The sequence below is a fragment of the Pieris rapae genome, chromosome 22 (assembly GCF_905147795.1).
Source record: "Pieris rapae chromosome 22, ilPieRapa1.1, whole genome shotgun sequence".
NCBI classification, from domain to species: Eukaryota; Metazoa; Arthropoda; class Insecta; order Lepidoptera; family Pieridae; genus Pieris; species Pieris rapae.
Window position 1 is genome coordinate 3,312,884 of NC_059530.1, and position 20,020 is coordinate 3,332,903.

General features: G+C 37.9%; 1 protein-coding gene, 1 long non-coding RNA gene and 1 pseudogene across 2 annotated transcripts; 1 reads left to right on the forward strand and 2 right to left on the reverse strand.

The window, feature by feature from the left end:
• Positions 1-3,628: 3,628 nt before the first annotated feature.
• On the reverse strand, positions 3,629-4,606 carry LOC123690153 (annotated as a pseudogene).
• An 8,896-nt stretch (positions 4,607-13,502) lies between these two features.
• On the forward strand, positions 13,503-18,247 carry LOC123690150. The gene is made up of 2 exons (XM_045633136.1): positions 13,503-15,167; positions 17,569-18,247. Exon 1 carries the CDS (start codon positions 14,245-14,247, stop codon positions 15,148-15,150), a length of 906 nt encoding a protein of 301 aa, XP_045489092.1. The 5' UTR covers positions 13,503-14,244; the 3' UTR covers positions 15,151-15,167; positions 17,569-18,247.
• LOC110997811 lies at positions 17,992-19,918 on the reverse strand. Its single transcript, XR_002600347.2, has 5 exons — positions 19,636-19,918; positions 19,104-19,364; positions 18,622-18,790; positions 18,266-18,503; positions 17,992-18,111 (listed from the first exon to the last, which is right to left on the reverse strand). It is a non-coding gene; the product is annotated as an uncharacterized LOC110997811 (long non-coding RNA).
• Positions 19,919-20,020: the final 102 nt, after the last annotated feature.

A 20,020-nucleotide genomic window follows, 5' to 3' on the forward strand; every position in this document is an offset into this window, starting at 1 on the left:
TTATTTTTGTTTATTTTGTGTATTTTGGTAAGGTTTCATAATAGTTATTATCACTATATATAGTGTAATAGGTAGAAGTATTAATATTAATGAGTAATACAGAGGTATGAATATTTAATATTGTTTAGTGTTATATTTGTCCCTAATTAGTTGACCACGACTGTATATATATATTTTTTATTTATATATATATATATATTTATCATTCTCGGGCTCTCTCTGCTTCCTCCTTGTACCGCATAACCACGCCACAGTATTTTGATAAAACGGTCCACTTCTCCAAGTCGTCCACCGCCTTCTTTATTACTTCAGCCAAGCCCAGGTCCGTCACAAAGGCCGCAACCAGGCGGCGCCTTTCCTCCGCCCACGCCGGACAAGCCGCTAGAGTGTGCGCGGCATCATCGCTATCCTCTCGGCAGTGGTGGCACGCAGGGGTAGGTTCCCGTCTGATGCGGTGGAGGTATTTGCCAAAACAGCCATGACCTGATATGACCTGCACCAGACGAAAGGATAAAGGGCCGCGCTTCTTCTCCAGCCACTTGGTTAGGACGGGCAATATAGCACTTATTGTGTATCCACCCATCTCTGCCCTGTCTAACTCGGTTCTCCAGTTTTGTATCACGCGCTGGCAGGCATCCAGGCGCCAGGAGCGTATGGTCTCAGTGTCTAGTAGCCTCGAGGTGCCAGGGTGCGGAACCTGCGATCAAACACACGGCATCGTATGACACCGTGCGGTACGCTCGCGCAACCTTGATCATCATGAATTTTTGATATCGCCTGAGAAGCTGTTTGTTTTTGCGGGATAGCTTATCAGCCCATATTGGGCACCCGTACAGAGCTTGAGACTTAACGACGCCGGAGTAGAGTCGGCGACACCCCTCACTCGGCCCGCCTAGATTTGGCATAATCCGGCTAAGAGCCAGTGCAGTGGCGGTGAGCTTCGGGGCAAGTGCCGCAAAATGTGATCTAAACGTCCACCGGGAATCTAGTACCAGGCCCAGATATTTCAGGGATTTTCCTACCTCGATGGACACTCCCGCAACGACGATGTGCGCACCCGCTGGCGGCGCTCGCCCCGGACCGTGAAAACAGATTGCTTCGGACTTCTCCAGCGCGACACGCAGCCCGAGGTTTCTTATCTGTGCTACGACTTGAGCTACCCCAGCAGTTACGCGACGGCTCGCCTCGACGTACGAACTACCAGATGCCACAACCAAGGTATCGTCGGCGTAACATATGACCCTCACACCTATAGACAACGATGTTTTAATGATGCAATCTCAATATTTCCTACTGCAACGACATCTAACCTAGTTGAATCTCCTATCACAATTGGAATGGGCTCGTCCAGTTCGACAAGTTGAACAAACCACCTCGGTGAGACGTCATGTGTTGGCTGGCTCCACAGTCTTGATACCATGAAATGTTCCTGTCCTTGGAGAGGTCGTTGTCCATTGTTGAGAGTGCTGTAGTTAGGAAGGCTTTTCTGCGGGGATTTTTATTAGCTGGTTTGCTTCCTTCATTTCGAGCATTACATTCCTTTGCAAAGTGTCCCTTTTTCTTACAGATGTTGCATGAATACTTGTGTTTGCAGTATCCAATGTACTTTTGGCACGGTTTTCCTCTGCATTCTTTGATCCTTCTTCTTCTAAAACACAAGTCTATAGTGCGCTAAACACCTAGGATTCCATATCAATGAAGATTTACATATCTGAAAATTTAACGCCAAAAGCATCTAGACTCTTTTATCGTGGAAAAGAGTTACTGAGGCATATAAATATTGCTGGACTTCGTATGGTAAAGTATATTTAAGGAAAGATGATAATACACCAATACTTTTACTCAAGACTGAAGCTCAAATATAGCAAATAATGCAATCCTGCTGACTATTGCAGGTCTTAGGGAAATATAATAAAAGGATTATATTCATAATCACATTTTATTCATATCACATCTTGCAGTATATAACCAGTGATAATCAAAATCAAATCAAAATATTCATTTAGGTAAACATGTACACTTATGAATGTCAAGAAAAACAAATTAAATTAATCGTAAATTTAAATTACCAGTTCGCAGGTCAAGGGCGTAGAGTGGGTAAGAAGAACTGGCAAGTAACTTTCCGCCACTCTTTTCAATCGCCAAGTTTTTAATACAATAGTCACTATAGATAGATAGTCACTACAGATAGATAATAATGATTGGCATATAACAATATGCCAATAATAATTAACAACAAGGGTTTGTATTAACCGTAGTTTTAAATACACCAGTCACCATCAGTATATAATGACATTTACATAATAACATTATATAATTCATCAATATAACATAAATGTACAATATACATAATAACATTATATAATTTATCAACATAACATAAATGTACAATATACAACACCATCAATAAATAATCAAAATAATATCGTACCTTAGATGTTACCACCTTGAAAGTCAACGTGCCACTGAACTACGCCGTCTGGTAATTGCTACATCCTCCCTCGCGAGGGGGATGCTTAAACCCGTTCTGGGCGTATGCCCTTTTCGGGTGTTTTTTTGGTTCGCACCCTGCTGATACAGGGCGGTACGGGGTCGGGTTTATAGCCCTTGGTGGGGGCTGCTTCGCGCGAGGAATTGGGTGGTATTGGGCCAAGGAGTCTTATCATTATTATTCATTTATTATTATTATAAATTTTTTTTTGAACAACGCCACTGTAGCTCCGCTCTTTTAAACCCGTTAACAAACAAGTATGATTCACAAAATGACGGTAGGACAAAATAAGTTTGCTTAGAATAGGCATGATGACAAATTTTGAGAAACTGTTCTATAATATTTGGAAATATATATGAATTATAATAAACATAATATTTCTGTTTTTAAGTACTAAACCTAAATTATTAAACATGTACAGCAATATTTAAGAAAACAGGGAGTGAACTTAGTACGAACTCCAAGTGTTGCAACTGGTACAAAGCTATCAAAACATGAGGCAAGGGAAACAAAACATATTGCAAGCTTAAGGATTCATGTGGAGAGAGTGATTAGACACCTACGTGAATTCTGTATGTTAAAGTTGCATGCATGTGTAAATAAATGTTAATTTAGTCAAATTGCTAGATGATATTTAACCATTGCCTGTGGATTGATTAACTTACAAGATTCTTTGATCAAATAAATATACATGTTTGTTTGATCAAAGAATCTTGTAAGATCAAATCAATCAGCTTGATCAAGAATATATGTCAGTTCAGTTTCAGAATAATGTTAGTTTCAGTTTCTGAAATCCTGTTTGACTGTACAATTTTGAGTGCAAGTATTGTATTATGCAGATAATTAAACAAAGAATCAGTATTATTACGAAGTTCATTGTTACTTTGCTTAAACTCGTTTGTTTAATATGAGCTAGTCATAGAACATAAACATTGATATAAGTGAATGTAAATGAATATTTATTGAGTGTTGTAAATTAGTATATAATGTGTGAAGATCATCAGAGGTTTATCCTACAAATAAAAACATTTTTACATAGACTGGTTTTTATTTATAACATTACACTTTTATATAACACTGGATATACATTATCCTTCCACAAAGGGACTATTACCTTAAGAAAATCAGATACATTATATCTACTTTCTTATTGGCACTGTAGTCACAGTCACCTACACAGAAGTAGCCTTTTTTATGTCCTGTTAGTAACATTTGAAGTTGCATTTGCAAATAAATTTTTTTGGGTTGGCTTCCCATTCTTTACATATGCTTTAACTGTTTTTTGACTCATAGGACACTTAATTTCTATTATACTATTTTCACAGATCCCATCAGGTGAACCCGCTAGCATGGTATAATTTTGAGATAAGAATAACCCACATTTTCTAATTTTCTTTTCCAGGTTGGCACTTACAGTTTTCCTCACTTCATCCTCCAAAATTCTACCACGTTTCATAGCTGTTGCCATACCTTAATTCATACCAACCTAAGCTTACTTTTATGTTACTCCCTTGTTTCTACTTCTACATTGTTGATGTCAACATCAGAAAATATCACATTATCCAAAAATTTATTACAACAGTTTTCTTTATATTTCAACACTAAATTGTCCATTGATAGACTTAGAAGTCTATCAAAAACATAGTCCATTTTGGTATTTCATTAATTTAGAGTCGGTTAACCTTCTTCTACAAACTTTTCGAATACTTCGGTATCGATGGTAAGCTAGGGCAGGGCTACCCTTAGATAATTCCGTAGCAGTTATGTATTTAAGGGTACTCCCAACTCTAGAAAGTTTGGATTTCCTCCAATAACATTCTATGGATGTGCAAGATGGATCTTCACTTCTGCGATGAACCCACATTAAGTATGCCATGGCATGTTTGCAGCCTCCTTGAGAAGCCACACAATCATGACATTCTACTGACTTAACTGTTTCTTCTTGTTCGTCGACTACCAAAGACAATCCATACAACTTGGCATGCACTTATGTTCTGGGCAGATTTTAGCTTTTATTGTGCACAAATTTCCTTCACGTTTGACCTGAACATAGCTTATAGTATCATCACCATAAGATGCCTTGGCAGACCTGAAATAATTAAAGCAATGGTAATATTTAATTGCAAAAAGAAATATTTAACATAAACATAACCTCAAATTGTAATATTGAATGTTATACTGAAATAGGTACAATAGCTATGCTTTCAACGAATTATTTTTATGGTTTAAATAATTAATTAACTGTTTAATACACAATACTTACATGGAAGTTTTAACATTTGGGTCATTCCATGTAACGTCGTAACTGGTCGTACACTTTCAACTGGCAATTAAATCATGTTCTATAAGGGAAGCATATTAATTTTATAACTTTAATGATGGCCTTTTAGCCTATACCAAGTAAATAATAATTTAAGTTTTCTGTAAGTTTCATAGTTTTTGTTATAATTGGCCGCAAGTACCGTAACGGTCGTAACTTGATTTTGGCGCTCATTTCCGAGTAGTGTTATTGTACGTATATGTTAGTGTACGTTTTTTCGAAACTCTGCGAATTATCTTGGTTTTATGAATGAAAATTAACCCTAAGCTTTAGCCAAATTAATAACCTACTACCTACACCATTTATTAAAGAAAATCATGCGATAATTTAATATTTACGGAGACATTTTTTTGTAACGGTCGTAACAAGCTTCTGTAACGGTCGTAACGAGTACGAATCAAAAACATAATTATATGGTTAATCTTTAATTTCTTAAACATTTCAAATCATAAAACTAACTAAAATTATATAGGAACTTCCGTTATGTAATTAAATGTTTAATGTAAGGGTTTATTTCTCAAAAATATCAAGACTTTGATCAAAATTGTAATATGTGCGGTTGCCCCTATTTTGAAGTATTGGATCCGGTAAAATTTTTATAATATTTTCAAAAGGGACATCAGAAACGTCTTTCTTGTTGCTAATGAACGATTTTGCTTTTTTGTCAACCATTTTCAAAAATATTACGCGGACCTCGCCGTCTTCCTCACTGGCGTTACTCTGGAAAACGGCAGCATACTTGTATTCCGTTTTCTTTTTGCCCTCTGCAATAATTTTAACTAGGATAAACACTCCGGGTTTAATATTTTTTACAGATACTTCATGTAACTCTTCCCCGGAATCGCTGTACACTTCGCTGAAGCGCAATTTTCTTTTAACTGTCGTCGCTGCAGCTGATGTTGATGGTTAATTCAACAGTTCAATCTCTTCTTCCTTTTCCGCAACAAAGGCAGAAAGAGAAATGTCTTCCTTCTCGGCAACAAAGGCATAAAGAGGAATCCCGTCTTTATCGCTCCAGTCACTATTTTCATTGTGGTTGTTAACCTTCACAACAGTGTTTTCTGAATTAGATGTTTGTGCCACTGCAATTTCACTCTCATTTACAGCTCTGAATTTTGTGGATTGGAAGGATGTGTAACCAGACGCTGTCAAGAAAAGCTTTTTCATCATCAATGTCAGTTTTAGACACGAATGTGACATGTATGCCTTTGATTTCTTTTTCCACATACAAAAAGAAGTCTTCGGCAGAATTGAGAATAACTTTTCTTGATTTCACCCCTGTCCACGCAACTCGTTTGACTGTGCCGCCTAATCCATCTACCGCACCCTTCCCATGCGACGCAGCAAAAAAGATCCATTGCAGGTCATCCAGATCAGCATACATTTTCATTTCCGAGCTAAGTGACATTATGTACCGGTTTTTAAATTGCGCCGCGCAGTTGTCGCTGAATATTTTTACCCTCTTCACAGAATCTTTAACTTCTCGCAAGTAATCGAATATATTTTTCATGAAAGTCCAAACGGCCTCTTTTGTATGTGAAGTGTCGTCGCTAACTAGGACAAGTGGCTTTTTTTGTCCATTGGATAACCAAATAAAGCATGTGAATATAGAAACCTGGTCGTGGCTCCAGTGAGCGCTTTGTGTCTCATCTAGACTTATTAATTTGTAATTTTCTGCAAAATCTACCTGCACTACTGCCTCATCATCTTTTAAGCTGGCAATTGATTCCTGAAAGAAGTTTGATTGCACTCTTTTTAAGAAGTAGTGTAGTTTGAATTTCTGCATTATACCTTTCAGTTCTGTGATTGCATCTTTGCATGACATAGTTCTTGGCGGCGCTGGTTGCTAATTATATTATTTATATCTAATGAAATTTTAAGTGGACTGTATTTTTCTAAGTATGGTTGCTCAATATTTGGGTCTTATATTGGAGAAAGAAAGAAAGGACACGGCACAGTACCTTCAACCTTCTTGGCTTCCTTTCTTATGGCTGGATGTGGCTTCTTGCTGCTGGATTTGGCTTCTTCCACTAATTTTATCACAGACACCGAAAAAGTATGTAACGATATATATATCCCAAAACAATTATTACAATAGACAGTAAAAGATAAATAAGTAATAAGTTTAAATGAAACGATACGAGCGTGCGGAGTCCGAAACAAATATCAACACATTGCGAGGCGACCAAATTAAAACTACCCGCTGCTCAATTTCCCTTTTTCTTAAATATCGACACATTATTGTGCGTCACCTACAGCCCGTTCCGGTACTAGTGCCGTCATAGGGAAGGACATTAAGGATGGATATATTGAGCAACCATTAAGATAAAAAAAATGCGAATTTGGCGCAACCATTCCTCCGGGCTTGAAGGGTGGCCTTCAAAAAAAAACAATAAAATAAACTAGAATACAATAATCAAAAAATTCATTAAGCTTACTAATCTACCTAGTGATCTATTAATCTAATCTATACAAATGTAAACTAACTATTCTAGAGGTAAGGGACAGAGACGTACTACAGGACGTATGTAGGAACCTGTAGCCGTACGATCGCGGACCACACGTGTGACACCGTTTGAACCAGGGAAAACTTCCTCCACTATTCCTAACGGCCAGTGCAGCGGCGGTGCATTGTCAACCATAACAATAACAACATCACCGTTAGAAATTGGGTTAACTGGCGTGTTCCACTTGTTCCGCATTTGCAATGTATGAAGGTAGTCAGCCTTCCAGCGCTTCCAGAAGGACTGCACTAGCTTATCAACTAACTCATGGCGTGAAAGCAAATGTAAATCTTCTTCGATTTCTCTAGCTGGTAGATACTTAAGCGGTGTTAAGTTTAAAAAATGAGCGGGTGTTAACGCGAGAGGTTCCGAAGGATCATTGGATAGCGTGCGACACAGTGGCTAAAACAAAGGGTAGACCTATTTTCAGAACAGTTATGAGTCTTAATATATTTTTTTTTATTTTATCATGCTTAAGATTTGACGAAGAACGTACAAGAAAAGAACGAAAAAAGGTAGACCGGCTTGCTCTCATATCAGAACTGTTCAACAAGTTTTTAAATAATTGTATGGGTAACTACAGCTGTTCCGAGCACGTAACTATTGACGAAATGCTAGTTCCTTTCAGAGATCGTTGCATTTTCCGTATGTACATAAAATCGAAACCAGCGAAGTATGGCTTGAAAATAATGTGCTTATGTGACGCAAAAACGTATTATTTATACAATGCTTTTATTTATTCAGGAAAAGAACCAACCTCTCGAACAAATACAATGTTGATACCAACAAGGAACGTTTTGACACTGACTGAACCAATATATCAAACTAACCGAAATGTTACTGGCGACAATTGGTTTTCGTCAATTGAGCTGGTTGATGCTTTGAAACAAAAAGGCCTAACTTATGTTGGCACAATTCGTAAGAATAAAAGAGAAATTCCTCCGCAATTTCTTCCTCATAGAAGCAGGCCAGTTCTTTCTTCAGTCTATGGGTTCCAAAGAGATAAAACAGTTGTATCTTTTGTACCGAAAAAGAATAATTGTGTGGTGTTCATATCATCCATGCATCATGAACCTGCAACGGATCCTGAAACTAAGAAACCAGAAATCAATGAATTTTATAATTCTACAAAAGCTGGCGTAGATGCTCTTGACCAGAAGTGTGCAGCTTACAGTGTAAACAGAAGTCAAAGATGGCCAACAACAATATTCTGTGCGATGTTGAATATATCAGGAGTAAATAGTCATGTTCTTTATTGCGCGTAAAACCCCCAAAAACGCATGAGCCGTTACAAGTTTTTAGAAGAACTTGGATATGCTTTGGTAACTCCACATGTTATGAATAGAAGATCTATGAAAAATCTTTCAAAAGAGCTGAAAGATATGATTGACAAGTTTCTCCATGAAGTTGTTGTTGAGCTTCCTGAAGATCAACCTGCACAAGGATCGAGCCAAAATAAAAGACCAAAGGAAGCTCGCTGCCATTTATGCCCACGGATTAAAGACAGCAACACTCCAAGAGTGTGCTCAAAATGTATGAAAAATGTGTGTCGTGTTAATTCTGTAGACGTAAAAATATGTGCCGAATGTCAGGAGAAACATTAATTAGGCTATAATTATTATTTTGATAGAAAATATGGAGACTGAAATAATGTTCCTCAACTTGACTGATTTTTGATATTTGCTAGGTACTATGTGCATTCCTCTTGTGATTTTAGACGTTTGAGTATTTTCAAAGATTTAAATGCTTGTTTTGTAATTAATAAAATAAGAGTAACTACATAAAAAGACTCGATTTATTTTTGTCCCTAATTAAGTCACAATTTCTTTTTAAAGTTACCTCTTAAAATTTTGAGTAGTTTGTTAGTAGAGTAAGTTGTTTTGTTTGACACTAGAAATGTCTATTTTTTTGTTTAAATTTATAAATAAATACTTTTATAATATTCAGTAAATACATTTTATTTATTTCGTTAAAAAAAACTGGTATTGTGATAAAAATGGCACTGATATATAATTTTTCTTTTTGGGGGACCACACTCCCCCACGTGTGCAGTTGCGTGGCCAGAAATAGCGTGTGGTGCTAAGGGTTAATTTTGAAATCGGTAAAAGCAGGAAAAGCAACGTATTTCTTTTGTATATCATATAACGTACACAGTTCCAATCAGAAGTGTTAAGCCGCATGGTTCAAAAACGGGTCGTTTAGGTTTGCATTATTATTATTATATATAGATTCAGGCAATTTTTAAACATGCCAGATGACGCAGCATAATTGAAGAAAGTATTATTAAGATGACTCACCAATTTCTGCGACAATTACTCAAACCTTTAAAACAATTCTGGAGAAGAATCACGTGAATTCTTGCGCACGTGGTTATTTCGTCTTTGTTTTGGCGGCGGTTCTTCATCCTCTTCACTCGTGCTTTATGAGAAGGCTTTGTAAAGTGCGGGCTAGGTACGTTGGACCGCGTGGCCAACACCACCGATTTTAGCACTTTGATTAACAATTTTTCACCGATTTTAGCACTTTTATTAACCATTTTGTATTTATAACGTGAAAACCGAGTTCACCAATTTACGTATATATAAATATTTCCACTTTGAAAATAAATTTTAGGTCGATATAACTTTAAATATACTGATTCGTTTTTAAGTTTGCACTAGCGACTGTGCTAGACGAAAAAATGTGCTGTGCTTCGTACTACCTCATCAATAAATAAAAGACCTAATCTTTTGTATAAAATGATTTTAAAACAAACAAAATAATTATTAATGAAAAAGCATTTATTGAATAAAGCATGAAGTTTTATTATTATTTTCGATACATCATGTTGCTTACTTAGAAATCAGAGTTTTCCTGAAATACTGGCTATTTATAAGGTTTAAATTTGATATTCACAGACACACACTGTGAAAATACAGTCTTTTAATTAATTTAAAGGTTTCTCATAAACTATATTTTTTGTTTTGTTTTGTGGTGCGTAAATAAACAAAGAAGACGGTTTTCCGACGCGCGAACACGCGACGTATAATTGTCCATGCGCGAAACAGGGAAACTCCAAGTTGATTCCACAAACTTCTAAAGACTGTCCTTGCGATTTATTTATGGTCATCGCAAAGGCCAGACGTACTGGAAATTGTAAGCGTTTAAAATCGAATGGTAAGTCCGTTGGAATCATCGGTATCCGCGGGATCAAGACATCCTCTCCTTTGTATTTTCCTTTTATGATTGTCGCCTCAATGACGTTATTCATCAGTCTTTTCACAGCCAGTCTTGTTCCATTGCATAGTCGAGGTTGATTAATGTTACGCAGCATGATGACAACTGATCCTACTTTTAACTGCAAATTGTGAGGTGGTAATCCAGGCAATTCCAGTGAATTTAAAAACTCAGTGGGATAGTTGATTACGTCATCCTGGTTCATTACGGTGTCGACTGATTTGAAGGAAACCATAATTTAATTTGTCTTTATTATTATTGATTTATCTTTCGATTTCTATATAGTCTTATTAAAAAAATAATCGGACAGAGTAACAACTGAAGTTAGCTAAAATTGTGTTTATTTATGTACTATGTATTTTGAGACTATGCAATTTTGTCGCGTTCGCGATTCACTTTCACTTTTGTTGAGTTTCAGAACGCGATATTAGGTCCTCCAACGCGCACGCGAATTTGAACTTTATGCAGCGGTAATAAATTACAAATTGACTCTCCATTTTATTTAGAAAACGTTTGTATGGGAAATAGAAAAATGCTGTTTTGAGGATTTTCCCGGCAATTATTCGAATTTTTCTCACCTTTTAAACCTTCCCTAGACCTCCACAAATAATTCAAGACCAAGATAAATCCGTTCAGCCGTTCTCGAGTTTTAGCGAGACTAACGAACAGCAATTGATTTTTATATATATAGATAGGCATGTTCGATAAGGAGCTGGATCTGTATCGCATTAGATCAAAAGCATTTGTCCTGTTAGTCTTCATTGCGTTTTCGGTTTGTTGCTTTTTTGATTGATTGTTACCTGAAGAGGGTGAAGCGGATATTTCCCTTTTCCTTTTCTCTTGGCTGTAGTTGTTCTCTTTTACAATAAGTTTGTCGTATTTCAGATATGCTATATTGCCCTTTTGTCTCTCTTCAGTTAACTTGGCTTGCAGCTCCTTTCTTTTTTGTAACACATCCTTTGAGTAATCTTCCGCAATGTGTATAGTTTTTAGATTGTTTTTATTTTTCAAAATTTCAGTCTTTTTCCAGTTGCTTGTAAACGAGCACAGTATCGGTTTCGGTTTGTTGCTCTCTTTCTTTATTTTTCCTAAGCGAAAAGTTTTGTTGAAATCATATTCTTCCGTTTTAATATTTAAATCTTGATTGAAGGTATCTTTGAGCTTTAAGATTAATTCATAAGAGGATTTTTCGTTTTCGTCTAAGCCGAATATAATAATATTATTGTTTTTCTCAGACCTCTTAAGATAATCTATTTCTTTTTCTAGTTTTTCTACTTTAGTTTTCAGGTTCTTATTTTCTTCTATTATAGGGATTAGTTTATCATCTATTTTTTCCATAATACTATTTGTTATAGACTCCTTCAATTCAGCGTTTTGACTAGGCATCTCTAATTTAATTTTTTCAAATAATATTTGGAATTGACCTTCCATCTTATATTTGTTGTTTACGTGTAGCGGAACGTAATAGTAGAATATGGCTATATAATATTTCTCACAAATGGCAACACTGTTTGATATGTCAGATGACTTGACGTTTACGGCAAGTGTCACTGAGTAACAATTTGTTGTTTTTGTGTTTTCTAACCTCCAATACAATAGTTGATATTGTGGTTGTAGATTTACGGTGGATTCCAGTGATCACACTTCCCTGTTTGTTTTTTAGTCACTTCCAGAGGTCCCAGTACTGTATCGACGGATACTAGCAGCCACAAATTACGTTTACTATTTTATTTCACTTAATTTTACTCGGAGTTTATCACTACGGTGTTGACAGTTCTGATGCCGGAAACGGAAAAACTCCTAACGCTTACTTAACTAATTAAAATTAATATCTTCTTATTTTATTTATTTTCTATATTATTTACCTATAACTATTTTATTTACTGTTATTAATAAACTACTTATATAATATTTGCTACTTCATATATAATATTCAATACTACCCTCAAATACTGTATTTTTTCTACTTGGGGAAATGCGCAATGCATACCCTTCCGCGGCGCAGGTACGGCAGAAGGGTTATGTGGGACTCGCCATTGTGCATACCCACTAAAACCCCAAGGCCAACAACCACCAACAATCGCCTTATGCGGGATGCGGTAACAGCAACCAACTCCGCCTGCTCCTTGTTAAGACTCTTAAGTGCCCATTTTGGACCCAGTTCTGTCGAAACCGAAACAGGATTTGCCGACGGAGGGAGAATGCAGAAACGGATATACCGGTGGTCCGGAAGCGTCTCAACCTCCGTCAGGACCTCCCAGTCCTGGGTATAGCATGAAAGTTGGGGGCTCGTGAACGTGACATCCACTACCATACAGTGCGCTGCTGCCCAAACCATCAACGCATTTCCCCGTGGCCTAGTCACCGGCGAACCCCAGGCCACGGACTTTGCGTTCAGATCCCCAGCGATGACTAAACCCTCAAATACTGTATGACACAACATTTATTAATAAAACACCAATACCTTACAATTTTTCGATCAACACTGATTAGCGTCATATAAAAAGATATATAAATGCAAAAATACTTGTTATTACCCCCAACTACGGCATGACATGGAATTTATTACTGAATTACCAATACCTACTAATTCATTTAACATTGATTGTGGTCATATGAGAAAACATTTCTTCTTTCAAAATTTATTATGGATAGTACACTGATAACAATTAATGACTTAGACAAAACTGAAATGACTATATCCACCTGTTTATATGAGCTAGTTTGAAGAAGTCCAACAAGTCGAGTGTTAGCTGTCGCGTCGCGCGCGAGCTCTCGTAGCGTACGGACGTGTTTTGTGATCGCTGGAGCCCGCTCCAGCGATCTACACGCCGCCGCTCAGTTGCCGCCATCTTGGACTCGTATCAAGGTCGGCCGACGCAGCGATAAGGAAACATCATAGTGAATTATTTCATTATAACTGGTGTGTTTAATTAATTATGAACACACCACTGCCTCCACCACGGACCTCCATGGCCCCGGGGACTGGAGCCAGGGGCCATGGAGGTCCAAACCTTCGATCAAGAAGGCTTGGAAGATAGTGCGAAAATACCGGCGGGCCACGCCCTGACTACGGACAAAGGAAAAATCCTAGACTGTGCGATGGATGAGACAATATTCAGTAAAGCGTTTGCGTGCAGTGAACAATTAAAATAAAATAATTAATAGCAATTAAATAATTGCTTTTAATTATTTTATTCAATTAAATAATTGCTATAAAATAATTAATAGCAATGATGTTGGACTAAAGAAAATTATCTGGCAGGGCAGAGACAAAGAGCTTGGCATAGTGAAGTGTTATCATTGTAATAGCGAACTTAAACTAGGACCGGTGTCATGGGGCTCATCCCAAATGAATACGCCAGAGCTTAAGTGTGACAATTGTAAAAATGTGACAATAGTGAAAGCAGTGATAGCGATCTCGATAAAACCCACGGCCCATTCCATACTGCCGGTGGCTGAAATAACTATCATAACTGCTTCGCAGAACTCTCTAGTGGCGGCTGAGCGAAAATGTAGTAACTGTGGCAGAATAAAATTATTTAATATAATTAGCTTGTTGGACATCGGACACGATCTCCAAAGAGATCTACAAGTGTTGGAGTTGTGAAAAAGTAGCCTCGGTGAGAATAAACCCGAAAAATACTGTGGCTAAATCGAACAAAAAGAATCGACGTGGCAACCGCAGTGGCGCGAAAATCCAGCCAACGCCCATGATTGCGAGACATGACGCAACACTCGGGCCGCGTGGTGGGGGAGTCTCGACGTTTGCACACGGCACCATCGCGCCTGCGCGCGTCACCATTGGTAGTGGGGATAAAGTATCAGGGTCACAGACCGACGCGGGAGATATCGCGAGGCGTACGCCCCGCCCACAGTCTAGCGGTGGGGAGAACGCGTACCAGGCAAACACGGACTATGTGACTGTTGCCAAGCGAAACGGGGTCAAGCTTACCGCGAACCAACAAACGCTACAGCGCATCGAGAAATCAATACAATGGGCGAAAACACAACAAAGCAAATCTTTGCAACACAATTTCGTCTCGGAAAATAGATTCAATGCACTACAAATCGAAGAGGTGAAGGAATCGACATCTCAACCGGTAACGCAGCAATCGCCGAGTACGAATGGAAGCCCGGATTTGCAAACGAGGAAGCAAGGTAGACCCAACTCACCACCGACAGCTTTGCCGAATAAAAAGGCGAAACAAATAATCAACAATGCGCCGGCGATCATAGTTCGCGACGCGAATATCACTGCAAGTCAGGCAAAAATTACGGAAATAAGGAATATTGTCACCAAGGCGAAATCAAAATTATCCGTATTCAAGAGTCAGATAATCATACAGCCGGCTGATGTAGAAGCACGCAGAGGGATACTGGAAGAACTTCGCACGAGCATCACTCCCGAGAGAGTAATTGCACCAAAACCAAAGTCCGAAAGGATTTTGACAACGAAGGTGGTGTTCAAAAATGATGTATACGGAGAATCGGACACCGACATCGCTACGGAGGTGAGAGATGCATTGACATCAAACCAATATCAGCCAAGAGACTGGGAAACAACAGAACCACGCTACTGGTCTTCAGCAAGGAGATCTCACCGGAGCGCATCATAAATGCATTCGAAACGACACCCAAAACAGTATTTAGCTGCAGAAGGAACATCGTTGAAAAATATAAGGACAAAGGAGGGCGTGTAACTCAATGTAAGAACTGTTATGCTTTTGACCATACGAAGTTCTCGTGTCACGGAGAAAAACTGGAACCTACTATGTATATCACTGATGACAGCGGAGGATTGATCCAAGTATGCCGAAACTGTAGACAGCAAGGGCACGGAGCGAATCAGCTCCAGTGCCCGGCGTTCGTTAAGAGGCTTGACCTCAAGGCACAGACAATAAGAAATCCCGAGGAAAAGAAGCAGAGGGCCTTCGACAGCCGCAAAAAACGTGAGGGTGTGTCTTTCGCACAAGCACTCTCATCGGACGAGGAATACCCAGCGCTACCGACTAACAGCAACAGAGGACAACAAGCACCTAGCCCACAACAAGAGCGTAGTCAACCCGAACGGCGAGACGAAATCTTCAATCTAATAAACGAATTCAGAAATGAAATGAAAAGGGATCGAGATGAAAGAGATCGTGCAATGGATGAAAAATTCATGCGATTTGTACAAATTATCCAGAACAAACTTAATGGATAATAAGAGGGCTCAACGAAACACAGCCAGGAGAATTCACGTGTTGCATCTCAACGCGCAAAGTATGAAAGGGAAAATAGTGGAGAACAGAAATCTCGTAGTGAAATATAATCCAACGGTTGCGATCATCAACGAATGTCGGATCAACTTTGACGAAACAAGATACAACATCATGGGGTATGACAAGATTCACCATAGAATCGCGGATCACCTCGGCACGGCGATGTACATTCAGAGAGGCAGCAGATGGAGCGAGACACCGGTCACGCCGCTACGATACGAAGACGATCGAGCCATAGAAGGTGTTGCGATTAAACTATACACTGATCACAACACCGGGCAATACATAAAAATCAAGGGAATATACATCCGAGTTGAAAATCAGACGGCAGTCAAGGAGGAGCTCGAAGAAATTATCAGGGACGAGCCTTCGATAATACTCGGAGATATGAACTTGCGTATGAGACTGCTCGGGCACTCGGCGGACAGGGCGGCCGGAGTTGTGGTGAGGAGAATGATTGAAGACGGAGAGGGCTCGCTAATTCACACTGGGCTCCCCTCGAGACCGACGAGCAAAGGTGATGGAATTCTAGACGTTGCCATCATAACCAAAGAGAACTACGACACAGAGGTGAAACAACTAGAGGATGTTGGCTCGGATCACATGCCGTGGCTACTCGATATCAAAACATACTGCGACTACGAGAAAGCCATGGCAAGAAACATAGCCAAGATCGCCATGGATGAGACGGTGAGGGAAGCGTATAGGGAGAGAATCCAACAACAATGTTTCTCGCGCCTACCTCACAAAATCGAACAAAATGACCAATGCGAGGAGTACATCGAAACCCTGGAAAACATCCTGATAACGACACTGGACGAATTCGCACCACTGCACGTACTGGGAAGACACGAGACCCTACCAAAAGAAATCAACGACATACTCGATGAGCGAAGGAAACTGCAGCTGTTTTACAGCTGCAGATCGAGGACCTCATTCAACAGAATGATCGCTACCAGCGATATGGTCACAACAACCCGTTCAGGGACACGGAAAAGCTCGGGGAACTCGAGTATCGGCAAAAGACGTCCACGAAGCGTTTCACCAGGCTGACGGGCGAACGCGAGTACCTCGCGCCGCGCCCTCTCGCACGGCCGCCACCACGAAGACGAGTGTTGCGTTAAAACTGAACTGTCGGTAGTGAAGTGAAATGCGTAACGATCTATCATATCTCCATACATCCCAATCATACCCATTCTTTGTATAAATAAAGCATCCTCATCCCACATCGTATCATCCCACCTCATCTTAGCAGTAAGACTAACATTAGATATAAGTACGAATGAAATCGTGCCTGCGAGCACGATACACTCTACAGACTAACAAAATCTCAAAACCAGCGAACACAACACTACACAGTGCCCCTAAAGGCCTCACATAGTTTGTAATTAGCTGACACACCCTGCCGCTAATACCCATGTAAAGCGCAGGAAACCTGTAACAAACAAACAAGGCAAGTAAATGATTTTCTGATTTTAATTCTGTTTATATGATTATGAACTGATTGTATATCTTCATTAGTAAGTTTACAATGTTTGCCGTGTTTTCCACGTTTAACAGTAGAACACACACTCAAAGCATGAACAGATATACTTTCAATTACATTTCGTTAAGTTTTTTCACCAATAACCAATGTATTCAGCAAAAATGTCCTACAAACCTTAATTTCTTTTCCATCTATTATAAAATAGAAGCTCGAGTTTGGTTTTCTTGGTTGCTTACAGGTGTTATTAACAGTGATTGTGACTCTTCGGGTTGCAGGTTGAAATTGTTTGACACAGGACGCAAGAAAATCTTTTTGTCTTTGATGTGTTCCCAATTCCCAGTGCGATTTAAAAATGATGTTCCTCTTTTCAGAAGAAACTTTAGTGGAACACTATAGTCGGCATTTGTTAGTGCAAGGAGGAAGAATTGATTTAATTTAGAACTCTTTGTTATATACTCTAGTCCACTATTCTTTAAACGCTTCAATGTAACTTGTTTCCACTCATTCATATTTCTTTGACGTTTTCTAGACCATTTTTTATTCGATTCTAGCACAACATTATCCTCATTTGTGCGGAAAGTTTATTCTGTTTAAATATTACCTTCATCATTTTGAAAGTCAACCATATTAGGCTGAGGAGAACTGGTGCTGGAACTAGAATAGCTACTGCTGGAACTGGATGAGCTGCTGCTGGTACTAGAAGAACTGGACAAGTTTCTGGGTTAAGAAGATCTACTGTTGCGTTCAATGACAATGACTTGGAGGCTTATGTTCTGAACCTTCTGATGGTGAAAAATCTTCATTATTTGAGGAATCGGAAGCCTTGTTACCTTAAAAGTTAAAACATAAATATTAATTTAATCAGTAATTTACAATAGCAAGTAAAACAGTATTAGCTTCTAATTGATTCAATTACCATCTTTGTAGTTTGTCAATTAATATGAATAATAAACCACTACATTAATATTTGTTTTGTATTCATACCCGAGGTTGTATTTATAATGGGTGGGTTTTTTCCATCCGAAATATCCACTAATAGAGGATTCTGAATTTTATAGTCATTGCTGTCTATGCATTTCTCAACCATAATATCATCTTTTTCCGATGCAGTTATCATGGGTGTATTAACTGCTTCTGAAGTCTCAGTTTAACAGCATAGTATCTTGATTTTCAAAGTCATTACAATCTATCCATTTTTCAACCATTGTTCTCTTTGACAAATCTTAAAATAAATATCAACATTAATCTATTCTGATTATAAATGTTAAATAAAAGTTAATTTAAATAGTGTAGTTTGTATAGATAATCGAAGGTCAGCAAAAATAATAAAATTTTCATACCCGTAAATGTATTAATGTTTGGAGTAGTTATTGCCGTATTGTGATCATTTTCATTGCCAGTATTGCCATACTCAGCAATCTGAGGGTCATCAATTGCCTTGGTATGCCTATTGGCTTAATCATCAAGAACCATACTTAAAAAAATTCTTCCTCGTGATTCCATTTTGTTCTAAAAAAATATAATAATTCATTTTGTAAATATTGGAATGAAACTTATTAACTTTGATTTCTCAACAAAAAGTTCAAAAATAATACAAAAATATAAACATAATAACAATATCATACGCTACTATTACAAAAATAAAAGAAAAGCATACAAAATAATAATAGATAAGCAATTTGGAATGACAAAGTCATAAATATAAAAAAATATCACTTATTCAACAATAAGTAATATTTTTTTCGTTTCAATATGCTGTAGCAATTTTCGACCTTGTATGTAGGTAAGACCATAATTCATTTTGGACATTTTTAAAAAGTACCTTTCCAGCATAAGTTCCTCATCATTAGTGAAAACTTGATACAGTGTGTTTGCTGCTATAGTTAATATTTTTCGGCGTTATATTCTCTTTATATTTCTTTATTCTTTAGTACAAAGTGATTGGTTTTATATTGTATATAGCAGCAGCGGTCCTCAGTTTCATGTTATTATTGACAACACACAATACGGCTCTCTCCGCGTCTTCTTCGTTACCATCATTTTCTTTTTTCTTTTTGTAATTTCTTACCAATATGATTTTTAACTGTAAAAGAATATAAAGTGAAAATGTTTTGAGTTATATTTATCAATTATTAAAAAACATCATTTGTTCAAACAGCCGGGGGCACTTTTGAACATTTTATTAATAACTGCCCCACAGACTTTTTTCAAATCTGCCCCAATACCATCGTTCAGAAACAAAATTATCTAGACGACCAAGAAGCTTGTATTTAATTAACATAATATATTAGTGATACACTTGCTATAATATACACAACACTATAAAATAGTAAAAACTCGAAAATAATACTTACGCTTTCAGTAATCCGCTTATAATAAAAAGTAAAAATGTTTGCTTTGGTTACGTCTCCGTAAAGTAACCGACCAATTTTATTCTGTTTGACATTGACGTGAATTGGCAATTGACAGACGTGTAGTTCGGTGTTACCAGTATTAAAAAGATATTGGAGGTTAGGAAAGACAAACGATGCGTTCATAAATCAAATAATTCAAAACTGCCTCTGTTCTAAATTGCCCCCCTCTCCCCTACTAATTTGCTGACATTCTTGATATTTTCATATTTATCGGCGTCTATTATTTTAATCCCGCATTGATGCATTTAAAACTAAAACTCTTAACTTGAAAATATTAACTATAGTTTAAATCATAATTACTCGAGTTGGTTTTAAGAAGTTACAT

What these genes read in the sequence shown, in the direction of transcription:
- LOC123690150 (XM_045633136.1), top strand. Translation starts at nt 14,245, where the DNA reads ATGATTGCGAGACATGACGCAACACTCGGGCCGCGTGGTGGGGGAGTC.